This window comes from Mus pahari, chromosome 2 (assembly GCF_900095145.1).
Source record: "Mus pahari chromosome 2, PAHARI_EIJ_v1.1, whole genome shotgun sequence".
Taxonomy (NCBI): domain Eukaryota; kingdom Metazoa; phylum Chordata; class Mammalia; order Rodentia; family Muridae; genus Mus; species Mus pahari.
Genome location: NC_034591.1, coordinates 9,225,024 through 9,241,384, shown reverse-complemented (window position 1 = coordinate 9,241,384; position 16,361 = coordinate 9,225,024). Strand labels below are relative to the sequence as shown.

Genomic DNA, 16,361 nt, shown 5'->3' with positions numbered 1-16,361 from the left:
TATAGTTATATATTAACAAATTATATATATTATGTACAATTATGTGTTTATATGTGTTTATGTGTATAGCTATTTACATATATGTGTGTAATTACATATATATATATATATATATATATATATGACATCTCTCTATAAACCTCTCCCACTTTTAACTTATTTTACACTTCCCCTACATCCATCTCTCAAATTTATGCTATTTTCTTTTGTAACTACTTGTTGCTATATACACATGTACTCATGTGTGTGTGTGCTTTTGTGTATCTGTCTTCTACAGACCACATTTATTGTGGATCATGTATTCAGAAATATAGGTATGGTTGACCTGTTGAGCACAGGAAATCAGGAGACCCTGCAGAAAACTGGATCTCTCTCCCTAGTAGCCATCAATGCTTATAGTTAATCCTATAAACTACAGTAATGATCAGCCCAACAAGATACGCCAAGAAGGCAATACTAGCACTAATTATCTTAGGGATAGCTAACAGCTGTCTCATTAGACTTGAGACCTGCACAGTTGGAGATAACTTATGCCTGTAACTGTAAACCTAGTCAAGAACCCATGGATAGAGAGATCACAGACCTTAGGGAAGAAAATACTATTGCCATTTTGCTAATTTAACCCTGTATCCGACTCTTTCTAAATACTTATCTTAATTGCCACAGATCAGAGCAACTCTGATTATCTGGTTATCAAAGAAATGTCTTTCTGCCATGAATAGAGGCTCTTATAGAAATTTATAACTGATCAAAGGACAGACTTAGTGACTCTGAAGTATCAATCCCAACATGTGACATCTACAAAGGATGAGGAAACACTGCAAAAAAGAAAGATCATCAGAGTTAGAGAACCCTGAGAACACCTGTAAAATAACATGGACATGACAGTGGTACTGCGCATCTCGGAGCTCTCAACAGCTCGGACACGAACTTCCAACGCACACACCAGCATGAATGAAGGATGGGCTCACAGGACTTCACTTGAAGGTATAATTTTCATAACGCAAACAAGAAATGAGAAAAAAATGAGCAGAATGTTCACAGTCAGCAAATCAGAGTGAAAAGTGTCAAGTGCCCAGTTCACTCCTCACGCCCTTGGATCTATATTCAACTTCCTCAAGAAGGCAAGTTTTAGTAAGGAGAGAGGTCTGCTGTGTTCATGTCAAGTATCAACATATGCAAAGTGAGAGGTATGATAATAAGGAAAAAAGATTAAAAAGTGATAGAATCTATGTTATATATAGAAAATATAGATATATTTCTATGAAGACTGGGTCTTTAAAATATTATGATTATTGTCCTTTCCTTCAGTTTCAAAGTTCTGCTTGTCTTGATCAAAGCCAAACAATAACCATATCAGCCAGTAGATGGCAGCTCTATGATAGCAAATAAAGTCTTTTCTAGGCGGGTTGTATGCTCCAAGATGATATATTTTCATTTTTACCCAATTTCTCTTTTTGTAGTTAGATGAAAGAAAATACTTCATGAAAATTCAAATAACTAAATATAAACTTTTTAATTTAAACTTCAAAGGAGCTAGCCAGGTGCTAAGCACCGTAAGCTATGGAAACAACCAAATGTGTTTGGGTTGGCATGTTAGCTGATCCTCGGGAGAAAATGTTTCTGCTTTCATGTTTTATTATCATTGTGAAAAAAAAGAGCAAAAACAAAATCAAGCTATAATAGTGGGTATTGTGTTTGGCAAACCATTCCCTGCCTTCCCCCATCAAAACCTTGAAAGAAGATAATACAATACCAAGAAATATAAATAAATTAGAATTAAGCTTTAGGTATGATTAATAATTACTTAATAATGATTAATGAGAGAAACCATTCTACATTTTATTAAAGAAAACAACTTTTAAAGTAAATATTTTTTTTAAAAAATTACTTCTTAAAATTATAAATATTTGGTGTCATTAAAATGTCAAGTTAATATTTTGTAATTCCTAGAATGAAACAAATGACATCTAGGTTAATGTCATTTTCCTTATTTAAAAAAGGAAGTAGATTCATATGAGGAGTAAAATGTCCTTTAATGTTTCAACAGTAAGAGCTTAAATATCCAAGGCTTTAGGTATCCATGTCCTCTTAGACCAAGTTTTAACTTATGGCCAATCTATTTTGATGTTTTTGAATAAAGACAATTCGATTTTTATGCCAAATGGTGTTTTTAGTTGTTATAGAACTAGATTTGAATGGTAAGTGACGTTGGTTGTATTAATATTAGGTAGCTAGTTACACAAGAACATACGACATGTTTTCAGGGCACTTTGATAGGAGGATATAACTTATTATACTCAATACTAAATACACATAGGTAACATTGTGATGGCTATAACTTTGCACTGGAATCAAGCTAAATGTCCAGCTCTAAATCTTCAGTTTGACCCTGAGGAAGCTGTTTATTGTCTTAACGTACTGGTTACTTATGGAAACCACGGCGTCTCACCTCTACTCTCTGTGCTACCATTTATATGGCTAGTGTTCAATTCCTCCATAGACCCTTTCTTGATCGCTTGGTTCCACCATGAGCACCAGGCTTACATCTGACATATCAGTCATCTTGCTGGGTTTCAGTTGGCTCTTTGTGTACTTGAGGTTGTACTCTACTAGTAATGTCTGGGATACCGATGATGCTAAATGAACATTTATTAAATCAATACACACCTTAATGAATTAACAATTACATGTATCTAAAACTCCCTTTAGGTATTACATGCTATAAAATATAATAGAAAGTTCTCCAGATGAGACTGAATTTATTTTTACCTGAATTTTTATTTACTTATTTTTTTTTTTAGAATTTTACTCATGAGTAGAGTAATTAAATGTCTCTTCAGATCTAACCTCCGACTCCTCTGTGCCCCTCCTCAAACTCATAGACTATTTTTTTTAGAATGACTGCAGGAAAAAAAAAATCAATTGATAGGAGTCTATCAGACATTTATATGAATTAATGAATTCTTGAATTTTTATTTTTATCTTAATATTAACAATTAAGAATATTAAATGTAAATATTATAACAGTGTTAATTATTAATATTATAACATTAATGATATCATAATTTAAAATAATAAAGTCTGAAATTCCATTTTATTCTAGCATTTTTCCACAGTAATAGCAGCCTCAAAACCTTGTTATTGCAAATCTGTGTATATAATAAATTGCAAATTCCCAATTCCAAAAAAAATAGAAAAGGTGATTATTCTAAGTCATATTTCCAAACAAATACACTGTAAAAATAAAACATGTAACAAACACTTTTCTGTATACCTTTATTCTTATAATGGAATTCTATTTGTAGTTTAGATGTAATACCCTTTTATTATTTGAGGAAATGCAATGTGAATTTAATTAATGGACTGTGTATCCTCTGAATTTTTATTCACGATGTAGGAATACATATTTTACTTTTCTAGTATGAGCAATTCACAGTAGTCACTTGCAACGTTCTTATTTTAGTTAACTCAAAGGTTTCTCCTATTTATCTTATAAATTAATGCTCTAAGATTCCTAGTAATGACAAATGTAATAGCCTCCTCAATCATAAGTGACTATCCACACTGAAAGCCACACAGAGAGTGGAAATTCGTTAGGTAGTTAGCTGTGGCAATTTTGGCTTTTTGTCTTGCCAATTGACTAGTCATAATCGTCATTAAGAAAGTGGTTTCTGGTGCGAAAATGTTAAAGAAAAGGAGTATTCATTAGCTGGCACTCATGTCTGAAGCTGTATTTGCTTGGTAGGCAACCAGTGACATCAATCAATAGAGTCATGGCCAATTAAATTCATGAGGGACATGATGGAGAGAGACATAAGCTTGGCGAGTGGGGACATTTTTAGGGAGACATTGAGTGTTTCTTTTCCTTTTCCTTTTATTTGAGGAAATAGTTATAATATAAGCAAAGTATTTGAATAGCTCTTTGGAGACCCAGCCATGGCCAGAAGCTGCAGGAAGCATGTAGACAGTGGGCATTTTGCCAATGTGAGGGAACAGCAGATTTGAATAAGATATTCTTTGGGGATGGCAAAGTGGTAAGGGAGTAAGTGCAAGTCTCTATCTATGCCATTGGTGGGGTGAACTCTAGAAATAAGTATTCATTCCTAACTGCTCTTGATATAAATATACTTCATTCAGCAGAAATGATTACGTATTCTTAAAACCGTTGCCACTAGGAACTTGAAACAATTGGTTATGTTTTCCTGATATGAGCTTCAATTATGTTCTGTTCAATTGACATTTATGTTTAATGCATAGGACTGGTAATAGGGTATATATCTAAATATAATTTTTAATGAAACTTCAAAAAACTTTAATGTTTGTAGATGTAGTTTTATTAGCTGAAAACCTCACATTGGGACCATAAATGTACAAAAGGAATCATTTTAAAATATTTTAAAATTTATTGTATATGGTGTATGTGTGTGTGTGTGTGTGTGTGTGTGTGTGTGTGTGTGTGCGTGCATGCAGATAAGAATGAGAATGAGGGTGTTTCACAGAACACAGACTATATCTGTCCTCGTGTGTGATCCGCAAATAAAACTCAAGCCTAAAACCAAGCTTGTGTTGCAAGAACTTTTAATCTGCTAAACCATTTTGCCACTCCACCAAATATTTTTTTAATGCTGGCTATTTACTAAAATCAAATATTAAGTCTTCAATTTGTATCCCTGAGAATGTCCTATTAAGAGTTAACAGGTGCAGAGCTGAGGAAATGGCTTTGTGGGTTAGAGCAGTTCCTAGTCAGGCATGACGACAGAAGTTTGGATTCTGGATGCCCATGCAGAAAGCTGGCATGTCCTCACACATGCCTAATCATATACACAGAAAAGTACGACTGGAGACAGGATGGTTGCTGGGGCTTGCCTGGATACCAGGCTAACTCCAGGTCAAGGAGAAACCTTCTGTCAAAGGAAAGAATTGCAAACTGTTAATGCAGAACAACCAACATCCTCACTATCTGCTATACACATGAGCAGAGGCACAGGTACCCATAAACACATATGTGCTTACAGCACACACACATGCATACACACACAGGCACACACACACACACAAACACACATTAAAAACCGCAACACAGCCAAGTGGTTTCTCTAAAAAGTTCCTTTCATCTTAGTAAGGTATACGTATTTCAGGTGTGATAGGATTACAATACACCAGAAATTCTAACAAAATTAATAGGGAAAGTAATACATCAAACTTAAGTATTCACATGATTGAAAGAGAGAGTACATGGAAGCCTAAGGTATATTGCCTTAAACGTAACAGCTGAAAAGAAAGAAAATATGGGACTCTGATGGGATTCTGATTTTGTTGACCACCAAATAATGTGCTTATTACTTTTATTTTACTAGGTAAGTTAAGTGCTAAGTTCCTTCAGGGTGTTAGAAAGCCACGAGGAAGTAACATAGCATCTGAGTTTAGCGCAAATCTCAGGGCATCAATAGCTTTAAACTGTTAAATATTTAACGGTTATTAAAACAGCTTTTGATAGAATATTTGTGAATCCCCTGGGGGGATTAAATTGGCTAAACACATAAAAAATATTGTGCTTGAGGAGTGAGCTGTTATATATGCTACCAAACTAAATCAGGTTTCAGTGACATTTGAAGAACAAGCTATACTAACGTCTAACTTCAGTTTGATTAGATTCTGATCCTAGGGAGCATGACACCATATGACCACTGAATTCTTTTTAACATAGAAGCTGTTATCATTTTATTTGAAATTTTAATAAAAGCATGCATATTGAATTCTTTCACTTACTTAGTAATAATATTCAGTTTTACTCCAGAGATTCCTAAGTTAAGAGAATTACTTAGCTAAAATTAAACTCGTATCTGAAGTTAAGACATAAACAAGCATATTGGTACACACCTATAGTCTCAGAACTTGAGAGGCAGAGACACAAGTAGATGTATGTGAGTTTAAGACCTGTATAGTCTACATACTGGGTTGCAGGCTGGCCAGGCTACATAGTGAGACTCTGGTTCAATAAATAAACTTTTAAAAATGCTGTACAATATTCGTTGGTTTTGGAAGAATGCTTGGGCTGAAGCGTGGAAGCACAGAATAGAGGAGAGCAATTGGAGAGGAGTAAATAACATTACAGACCATTTGAAGAAATCATATAGAAACATACTCCTAGAGGAGCTTCCATCCATGTATGGAACATATGCACATTTGAATTCACAGTGGTTGTAAGAGTATGCACAGGGCCTGTGTAAGCTCAAAGAGACAAAATTCCAACATGGAGAGGGCAGGTGGAAAAGGAGTTTCACGTCTAGAGGAGGAGGTATGAGCAATTGATTCCTTGCCAGTTGAAGACCACAGCTCCAAGAGTATCCTGGCAACACAAACTGGATTTGATGGGGATGAGATAAAAGGACACAGACTTGGGTGGTTAGGGATAGGGGAGTGATCTGGGAAGAGTTGGGAGAGGAGTGAGCATAAACAAAACAAACTGTGTGAATTTGTTTTTCAAAGAGTAGAAATGATACTCTTCATCTTGTGAATATTTCTCTCAGAGTATTTTCTCACTATGTTAGTCTTCATGATAACAGACATTATCCATTGTGTGGCCTTCAGAGAACAAAGACACAAGGAATGATTAAAAGATTGTTGGTCCTTTTTGTGCTGGGCTCCTGATTTAATCCACCAGAACAGAACAGGTGTGGCTATAAAATATCCCATTGATACATTCTTCTTTGTCCTTGTAGACAACACCAAATTTGCCAAATTCCAAGTCAGGGAGCTCCATTTTTCCAGCTCAATTTCTACTGCTTTTTCAACTAAGTGAATTCTTTTTACTTCCTAGCATGTAAAGAGCTGTGGCTCACATAGGTTATCAGGTTTCCAGTCCAGTGGCTACAGCTCTTTCCACACGGAGTAAATGACCTCCCCCAAGTACTTTTGGGATGAGGGAGAGTAGACAAATGTGAAGAACTTTATTTTTATTTCTTCTCATTGGAGGGATTGTTCTACAACTTGTGTTTAGCTTGGAGAGCTATTTTTATTTGATTTCTTGTCTGAATAAATAAAACAGCCCTCAGATGGCAAGCACTTCACATTTCAGTACAGAGTAATTCGATTTTAGTAGTTCAATGAAATTCACTTGGCAATGTCCCTCCAGTAATAATACTCCTCTTAAATACTTGAGCTTTAAGTTCCTGAGTCCATGAATAAACAAACTCTGGAGAGACTGTCCCTTGAGTGGCATAGATGGTTATGAAAATGACCACGTTCACCACTTAAACAAAATGCTTGAATGATTGGTGTTCATTTCCAAATACTTGAGGATTTCACTGTATAGGAATGTATGGTGTTTAATATCCAACCTCCAATCTTTTTAATAAGAGAAATATCTCAAAACTTGTTTTCTATTTGCCAAAGTTTCTCAGTCTCTATCCCATCCAGACGTTCAGTTTATCAAAGCATTTTCACTCAGATCCTGCCAGTTCCTGTGGAATGTCTAGCAATTATGGATATAGTATTCAACTAGAATGCCATTCCTAATGTTGTGACTACTACTATCTTAGCTGTCTTAACAGCTCTGTTTTTATATTTAAGGTCTCTTCATGCTCTACATAAATGCACACACACACAGACACACACATACACACATACACACATACACACACACACACACACACACACACACACACCACATTTTGTCTACAAATTTATAAAAGAGATAAAATACTTTAAAATAGACATTTTTTAAATTGTACATTTTAAAAATACATATTTAGTCAGGTCTCAATTTATTATGTGAAATTCTTATTTTAGAATATTTTAATTATAATGTTAATGCCATAGCTTCTGACTAATAGAGGTAACATCAGATTTTATTTCTCTATAAAATTTTTCTTGTTGATCTGAGAACAATGACCCAGATAGAAAAGTGTAGTGAGCAGAATACAGGGCTTATCAAGTCTTCGAACATGTGAAGAAAACGGAGTCTTCCGTGTACAGTGTGAATCAAGTATAGCATATTTTACTTTTATATTTTTAATCTCCATTGTTATTGTATGAGTGTTTTGTTTGCATGTGTGACTGTGTATATGTGGGGTCAGAAGAGGACATCAGATTCTCTGGGACTAGCATTAGAGACGGTTGTGAGACGCTCTGTCAGTGCTAAGACTTGAACCCCAGAGCTCTGCAAGGGCAACCATGCCTTTAAACGCCAAGCCATCTCTCCAGCCCTTCCCAGTATATTTTTAAACATCAACAACGTATTCCAAGTTTTATCAGTTTACTTAGAATATGATGTCTCTATAACTTACAATTTCTCGTTTTGTTCAAAGAGAAATGTGCACTGATGGTCATGAGAAATGAGCATATATAGAATCAACTGAAAATATACAATGAAAATGTAATAATAGCATGTTGTTCATAGGGACTCTCAGAGCCTCTCAATACTGAGAACTCTTAGCTCCCTTGTTAAGTATCAGGAATTACTTCCATCCACTTTAGATATAGGAATTCTCATGTGGTCATATTGTTGCAATTCATACTTTGACTTTGTTTTCAAATCTAAATAATACAGAAAAGCATGCTTCTTTATGGTAGAAAGAGAGATCTTTGGGAAACTCATTTAATTAATCTGAATTAAACTGCAACATCTACCACACAGCATGATCTCACTGCATTCTTTCAATGCACACATTTAGTGTGAGTTTGAGCTATCAGACTACAGTTTATATTTTAGCTTAAGAATAATTTAGATAAGTGGGGATAAGGAAATGGCTCAGATGATCTGACCTAGACCTTAATATATCTATATACAAGAAAGAATTATTAAATACTTGTGTATTATCCTCTGACCTCTGCACACGCATGAGTGTGCACACACATACATACACACACACACACAGAGAGAGAGAGAGAGAGAGAGAGAGAGACAGAGACAGAGAGAGAATAAATGTAAAATAAGAATTTAAATAAATAACTTTAGATTGAGTTTTTGCTGAATACTGTGGATAACCAAAAGTGTAAAATAAGCATACAACAATCACACATACCCATAAAATTGTCTAAGTTATTTCATATAGTGAGAAAGAAAACTGACATATTTTAAAATAGTTGATTTTTTGGCTATGTTTTTATAAAAAAACATTATAAAGTTCTATTTCCTGAATGCTAAATGCCACCATAAAAATCACTCTGTTTTAAGTATTTGTAGTGTTCGATTTTCATCATGAGGCATAAGTACTTTATGGCATCTGCAGTTATTTTAGAGTCAGATTACCAAAGATAGCATGACTTGAAAATCAGCATCCTTTCTCCAGATACCAGTTGATAGATTCGGCAAGGCAAAGTGTATAAAGAAATGCCAAAGAATTTATGGAAATTGGAAAATACATTTTAAATCACCATGGCTGACACCTGATGTCTGTGTCAAAGATAATTACCAACTAGCGTGGACACAAAGGAGGAGTTGGGGTCAAAAGGACATCTGCCCCTTCCTCTCTCAGATCTGTGTGACTCCAGGTGAAACAGGGGTTCCTGGAAAGAAAACAGAAAGACATTGTGAAGGTGCCAATCGTGATAAGAGTGTAATTGCTCACATAGAACACAGTAAGTTAAGTCACTAACAACTGACATGGTCTCATCGGGACCCTGATAACAGGAGGATATGTAGTTACACATTGAGTTTTATAAATAAGCAAAGGCTTGGCAGAAACTCATGCAGACTCACTGTTGTCAGAGGGGAAGAGAAAAATTAGCAGGTTTTCTCAATCAGTTAGATAATGTTAGTGACACTGAGATAAGCCAGCTAAACAGTCCAAAGAAGAAGCGAGATGAAGAAGGTACTGAAAAAGAGATTCAGTGTTAAAAGGAGAATTGAGGATTTTATCCCTAATGTGGCTTATTAAATTTTAGAATAATTTGAAAGAGTAAGAATAGACTTTTCTACCAAGTTTAGAATATTTATGTTAATAATTTTCATTAGATGCTATTTTTAAATATTCAATACTGATAATTTAGAATGATTAGTTCATGATTTCTTCATTTCAATGTACATGTATGAGTGAATGTCATATTCTATTCAGTATATCATTTTTAATTTGTAATATGTTTTCACATTAATAGATCATTAAATAAGATATTTCCACAAAAATACTACTATACAGTTACCTTCTATTTCATGAATGTAATTACAGAAAATTTCCCTGGCTGTTCCTAGACTTCACAATTCTCACTCATATATATTTTAACATCCAGCAAGTCTGCCATAAGTGGTTTGGGTACAAGAAAGGCATGTAGGAAAGTAGCAATAATAACAACTGTGAAAACTTTTGTAGAAAAAAAAATTTTGCAGTAGAGCATTCAGTTCGTAAGGACGGTGCAGTTTGCTGAGAGCACACCCATGGCAGCTGACCACAGTTGAACATGCTTCTCTTAAGCTTCACCCTGAGTTTCCGGGCATTCTATCACCTCCTGTGTCCTGTTCTATATATTGCCTTTTTTTCTGTGTGGTTGTCTAAGATCTTTATCCTGACTTTTCCATTTCAAAACCCTTCCAGTAAATGCTGAGCTCATTTGACCCCTGAGACCATATGGTCTTGTCTTTGAATCTGAAACACTGTCTGCAGAGCATCACAGAGGTATAGCTGCCTCACTGGCTCAACAGGAATGTGTTCTTGTTCACCTATGGTATACAACTTAGAAGACAGTGTAGATGGCGGTCAGTTGGGAGAACCATCTTTAAGTGTTCATGGAAAATAATTTTCAGAGGCAAGACAATAAAATTGGCCAACTGAGAAGGAGTTGTAGATCTTACAAGCTAATGTTGATGCTGAGAGTTTCATATATGTTTGCAGAGCAAACCCACGGCACTCCACCCAAGATAGCAAGTGTGTAAGTGTGGGTTTTGCCTGCCCCTCCAAGTCCCGCCACTTTGTAAAGTATTTGAGAAAAAAAAACAACAACAAAGGCATATACATTTTTTTCCTGGTTTTTCGAGACAGGGTTTCTCTGTATAGTCCCAGCTATCCCAAGACTCTGTAGACCAGGCTTGCCTTGAACTCAGAAATCCGCCTGCCTCTGCCTCCCAAGTGTTGGGATTAAAGGCATGCACCACCACACCTGGCAGGCATATACATTTTAAAGGCAATAGGGAACTCATAACGAAAATTTCAAGATGTTAGCAAATGTCAAAATCTTCTATAGGTTAAACCTCTGTGATACCTACTCATCTCAAGCTGCTAATGAGTTTATTGTGTCTAACAGATAGTATTAGACACCTTAGCACCAACATTGAAGGTGTTGAAAGTGTAAAGTAGAAGATTGCTGATTTGTTTGAGGAAGAATCCCACGGTGAGTTTAAATTTCAAATGAATGAAAAAAAAATAGTAAATGCAAAGGAAATAGTCATCAAAAAATTCCTAGATTTGTGGAATAGGAGTTGCTGAAGTTAAATTTTCTTTAAAATTTTGAGAGTTTTCCCTAGTGGAAATCATCACATAAGACTCCTGAGGCTTAGACTGAATTTTGGATTTCAGCATGCGTCTGATCAACCAAGAAACCCATAGCCCTGACATTTTGAAAATAACTTAGTGGATAATCATGCTGGAATGTTCATCCTATCAGCACATCAATGTAACATCTGCCCATCAGAGGCTGGAAGAAGACGTAGACTCATTAAATCAAATTCCACAGTGAGTAGACATAAATGTTATCACTGAACATACAGCCTTAGACATTGTTACAGCTTGTATGTTCTCAGTCCAGGGAGTGGCACTATTAAATGGTGTGGCACTGTTGGAGTAGGGGCATCACTGGGGGTATGGGCTTTAAGACCCTCATCCTAGCTTCGTGGAAGTCAGTATGCTGTTAGTAGTCTTACAATGAAGATGTAGAACTCTCAGCTCTTCCCACACCATGCTTGCCTGGATGTTGCCACTCTCCTGCCTTGATGATAATGGACTGAATCTCTGAAGCTGTAAGCCAGCCAAAATTAGATGTCCTTTATAAGACTTGCCATGGTCATGATGTCCGTTCATAGCAGTAAAACCCTAACAAGACAGACATCAATACCTCATGCCAGACAACATTGAGAAGGGCCATGACTAAAAGCATTTCTCCCTTTTCTTGGAGATTTCATATTTATTTGTTCAGTGGCTAAACCTGGGTCAACAATGTTCATTGTAAAATAATAAAAAAGTTAAACTTTTTATTTGATTTTTCACCTCTCTAATAAAAGCCTATATTCTTCTTATCCTAAAAGTCTATTCAATCTATCATTTCAGTTTTAAAAACAAAAAGGTTTGCGACTTCTCCTTTTCGTCCACGAATGAAAATGTTGTTGTCTGTTTTGGGTTTGTTTGTTTATTTGTTTGTTTCCACGCTACTGCTCAGAATGTGGGAAATCTTCTTGCAGAATTTTAATATGGGTGCTCCAAACATTTTTATATTAATTATAGTATGTCTTTAAAATAATAATACATTTGGTTTTAACTTTATTCTTGACCTACTGAAACAGATGAAGTCATAACAGTATGCTCATTTTTTTTGTCACAAAGGCTATTATAATATGCTTATTACCTAATAGTAAAAGCAAGCAAAGGACCAAGCTTACTGTAATGACTTGAATTCTGAATTAAGTCTCTGACCATGGGCAACATTGTCTGAAGTCATTATTTCATCTCTTTTTGGAGTAGCAGCTTCATCACCACCTCTCAACTGCCTATGACAAATACTTAAGTGGCTGCCCAGACATTTTGCCTAAGTAAGTTATCTGTACTCACAAGCTTTCTGACAGTTTAGAGCAGTTAAAAGTTAAAGCAGGAATAAATCTGAAATAAAATTGTCACATACAAAGTCAATGAAGCTTTATGATATAAAACAATTTTTGAGTGTGGTTAAGTCTAAATAACCCTAAAAAGAGTTTGCCTCTTTTATGGACACACTGGAAATAATCTAATTTTAAACCCATCAGTCTGCTGATAGCAAGTATAAAGTTCCTAATAAATAAACCAGAAGATAGATAATTTAAGAAGGCACATCTTGTCGGCTCTACTATTAATAGAAATGCCACAATTTTGTTCCAATTTTATATCATCTCTGAGACTTTTCATTATGTCTTCTGAAATAACACAGTTGCAATCCATTTGTAGTATGTGTCTCTATTTATTTTCTATAACTAAGTCACAGATACTGTAACAGGCACAAAAATGGAGACATTTTGTCTTGCTTAATTCCTAGACTAATAATTACCAAAGACATTTTGAAGATGGCATAACTTAAAGATTTTGAGAAGTGGAGACTACTTGATGTTCCAGGTGGATATCATATAATAAGATAAGTCCTGAGAAAGATTTGATGATTAGAAACAGGATTATCCCATGACATTTATGATAGGGCAAATAAGGGCCACCAGTGCTTGCTTTAAAGATGGGCGAGTGGGGCAGTACCAGTTCACAGCTGACCTCTCAAAGCTGCTGATAATGATGAAGTCAGTTCCCAATTGGTCAGTCCTCTTAACATCTCAATTCGCACCTCGTAAGATGCATTTTAGGTTTTTCCCTTAGAGAATCATGAGCTAGGCAACATGGTGTTTCTGCCATGAAACTCATGACTATTTGTTGCACTACCATAGAAAAAGTTGTACAGCTCCCAAGAGGACAGTGGTGCTTGCCTGTCTTCTTTGTCTCTTAAACTCTGTGGTCTAAGAGTTATCTTAAGATTTTCTCTACATTATGCACATTGCAAACCAGAAACATAAAACCCATTCGTATCAAGATCCATGTCACTGGGGTTGGAGAGATGGCTCAGTGGTTAAGAGCACTGATGTTCTCCCGAAGGTCCTGAGTTTAACTCCCAGCAACCACGTGGAGGCTCACAATGGGATCCAATGCCCTCTTCTGGTGTCTTTAAAGACAGCTACAGTGTAGTCATATATATAAAATAAATAAATCTTTTTAAAAATCCATGTTCACTGTCTGTTAAATCCCTCAAACATCTTTGCTTCTGTTAGACATCTGTATTTTGTCAAAATTGATACTTGCCTGTGCTTTTCTTTTGCTCGGTTCTCTATCATGGTAGAAAATTTTCACATCCACAATCTAGTCTGATGGTTCTCATCCTTTCAGTTGCCTCACCTGTGAGCTCACGAGTCTTTAATCATATCACAAATGCATATCTCTGTCATCTTTGCAATTGCTTGGATGTCTATGGACCTAGCTTACCATGTTCTCCCCAAATGTTGCTACAAAGTTACCTATAATGTAAAAAGTATTCTTTGACCCATACAGCTCCCAAGATTTGGGCATAAGGCACACATTTTTCTTCTGTCTATTCATCAATCTCATGTCCTTTTTTCCAGCATTCTCTTATCTCTTATCTAATTTCCATGTTATTAATCCTAATCTCATAATGACAATGGAAAATATCATGAATGACATGGCACTCAAGACAGTGAGTTCAGAGTCCCTAGCACTTAGGCACCCACCTGAGATGGTAGGTGGCTCCTTGCTCCCTAAAAGATTCCTGGCATAAACATGTGACACACTTTCCACATAGGAAACAGGACCTGTGCTCATGTAGCCCAGGACAGAGTTCTCCATACTAACCAAGTATCTAGAGGCTCTGAAGTTTTTGCCAATAAGCATCCCTTTGCATACATTCCTTTCTGCTAAAGGTATTAAATCTTTGGTCCACCCTGAGAAGGTGGAAATGCACCCATTTTCCACAATGAACAATCAATAAACACTTTGGAACCAAGGACTGTCTCTTCCATCAAGAACCTCCTGGGGAACATGGAAATGACCTTCGCTTCCCCACTCCATGTCACAGATAAACACCTCTAAGTTAAGGACTTCTGCCCATGCACTAAGCCAGAGTTTCCCATCTCCCACCCCACCCCCCCAGGCTCATCCTCACCCTGCAGGCATCCTTTGTTCTCAGCTCCTTTACAACATATGGATATCTAGAAGACTGCAAGTCTACTCTGTTCCCAAACTCTGAAACAGTGACATCTGAATGTCCAGGAGTTTGGGAGCCAGAGGGTCCCCCTATGCCCCAGGCTCCTTGTTTCAGGCCTGTGGAGGCCCCCCCCTTTCCTTCCTTCCAGACTCCATTCAGTTTCCATTGTCGACTGGACCCTAGGGAGCTTAGGAACCCCTAGCTTCAGCCTCCCATCTCCTAGGCTGCGTTTTCCCACCCCTGAGGGAGCCAGCACAGAGAATATGTGTCTAGCACGCAGTGTTTCATCTGCCCAGCACCTCAGCAGCACACAAAGACCCACAAAGACTACAGTGAAAAGAGAGGAGGCAAGAGGGAGAAAATAGAAATAATGAATACTAAGTCACAGTAAGATAGACAAGTTCTGGCATCTTGTTGCACAGCAGGGACTATCAATAATGACAATTGAAAACATTGGTCAACAAAGCTAGAGGAAAGAATTTTCAGTGTTCTCGCCATAAAGAAACACAATAAGTATTTGAGGAGATAGACACATTTGTCCTGATTAGCACATTTCACAATATGTGCTCAGAGTGAGGCAACATAGGAAATCCTTAAATATGTCTAATTTTTCATACTACACACATTAATATTTTAAAGAACAATAAAACAAATTTATCTGTAATTGATCTGCATTCAGGATAGCATAATCAACATCAATGAAGAATTTCATTTAAAGATTTCAAGAATTGAAAACAAATCTGTCACTGAAATGCATGATTTGAACCAAACCTGTGAAATTGACAAGTAACTCGTTTCTCTAGAAATGTCCTTTAAAGTCCATTCAAGAAGTTATTTCTCTGATCAGCAGACTGCCTAATAACTTAGGCATTCACCATTTATATTTCGAGGTAAAAGACGGTTTTATCAGCTCTCCACACGTTAGTGACTGAGTCTGCTACAGAGATGGAACCAATCAAAATGGCGGCACTTTATTGTCATCAGACATAAACACACATTTATCCTCTACATTCATTGTCCCTTCCTTTAGCTTCCTCGTCTGCTCTCTAGCTCTTGTTTGTCTCACTCCTTTCAGAATTATCATCGAGATTTTATCGCAGCTTCATGGATCGTCTACACGACTGGATTCTCAGACCTCTGCTCCACTAAGGAACTTTTCTTTCTGAAATATGAATTTCCTCATATCAGCTCCCAAGTTGATCTCTTCTGCTGACTTTGCACACACTCTAGTGCAGCCTGAAGTCCTTTGGCTTCCAGACAGGGTGCTGCATACTGGAGTGATTCTCCTTCTCTAACACTTTCTCTTCTAGTTTGTGTACCAGCTGTCCTGAAGGAATTGCCAGTTTCTAAGGATTTCCTCCTCCTCCTCCTCCTCCTCCTCCTCCTCCTCATTGTTCTTCTTGTTCTTGTTCTTGTTCTTGTTCTTC

The 16,361-nt window shown here is 36.5% G+C and overlaps 1 protein-coding gene across 2 annotated transcripts in view; it reads right to left on the bottom strand.

Annotated features, from left to right (window-relative positions):
• The window catches only part of Sema3e (semaphorin 3E), a 228,934-nt gene that overhangs the window by 35,565 nt on the left and 177,008 nt on the right, over positions 1-16,361 (bottom strand). For both annotated transcript variants that reach the window (XM_021190553.1, XM_029535639.1), the window contains exon 5: positions 9,420-9,513. In XM_021190553.1, coding sequence (XP_021046212.1) covers positions 9,420-9,513 — 94 coding nt within the window. The remainder of the gene's footprint in view (positions 1-9,419; positions 9,514-16,361) is intronic.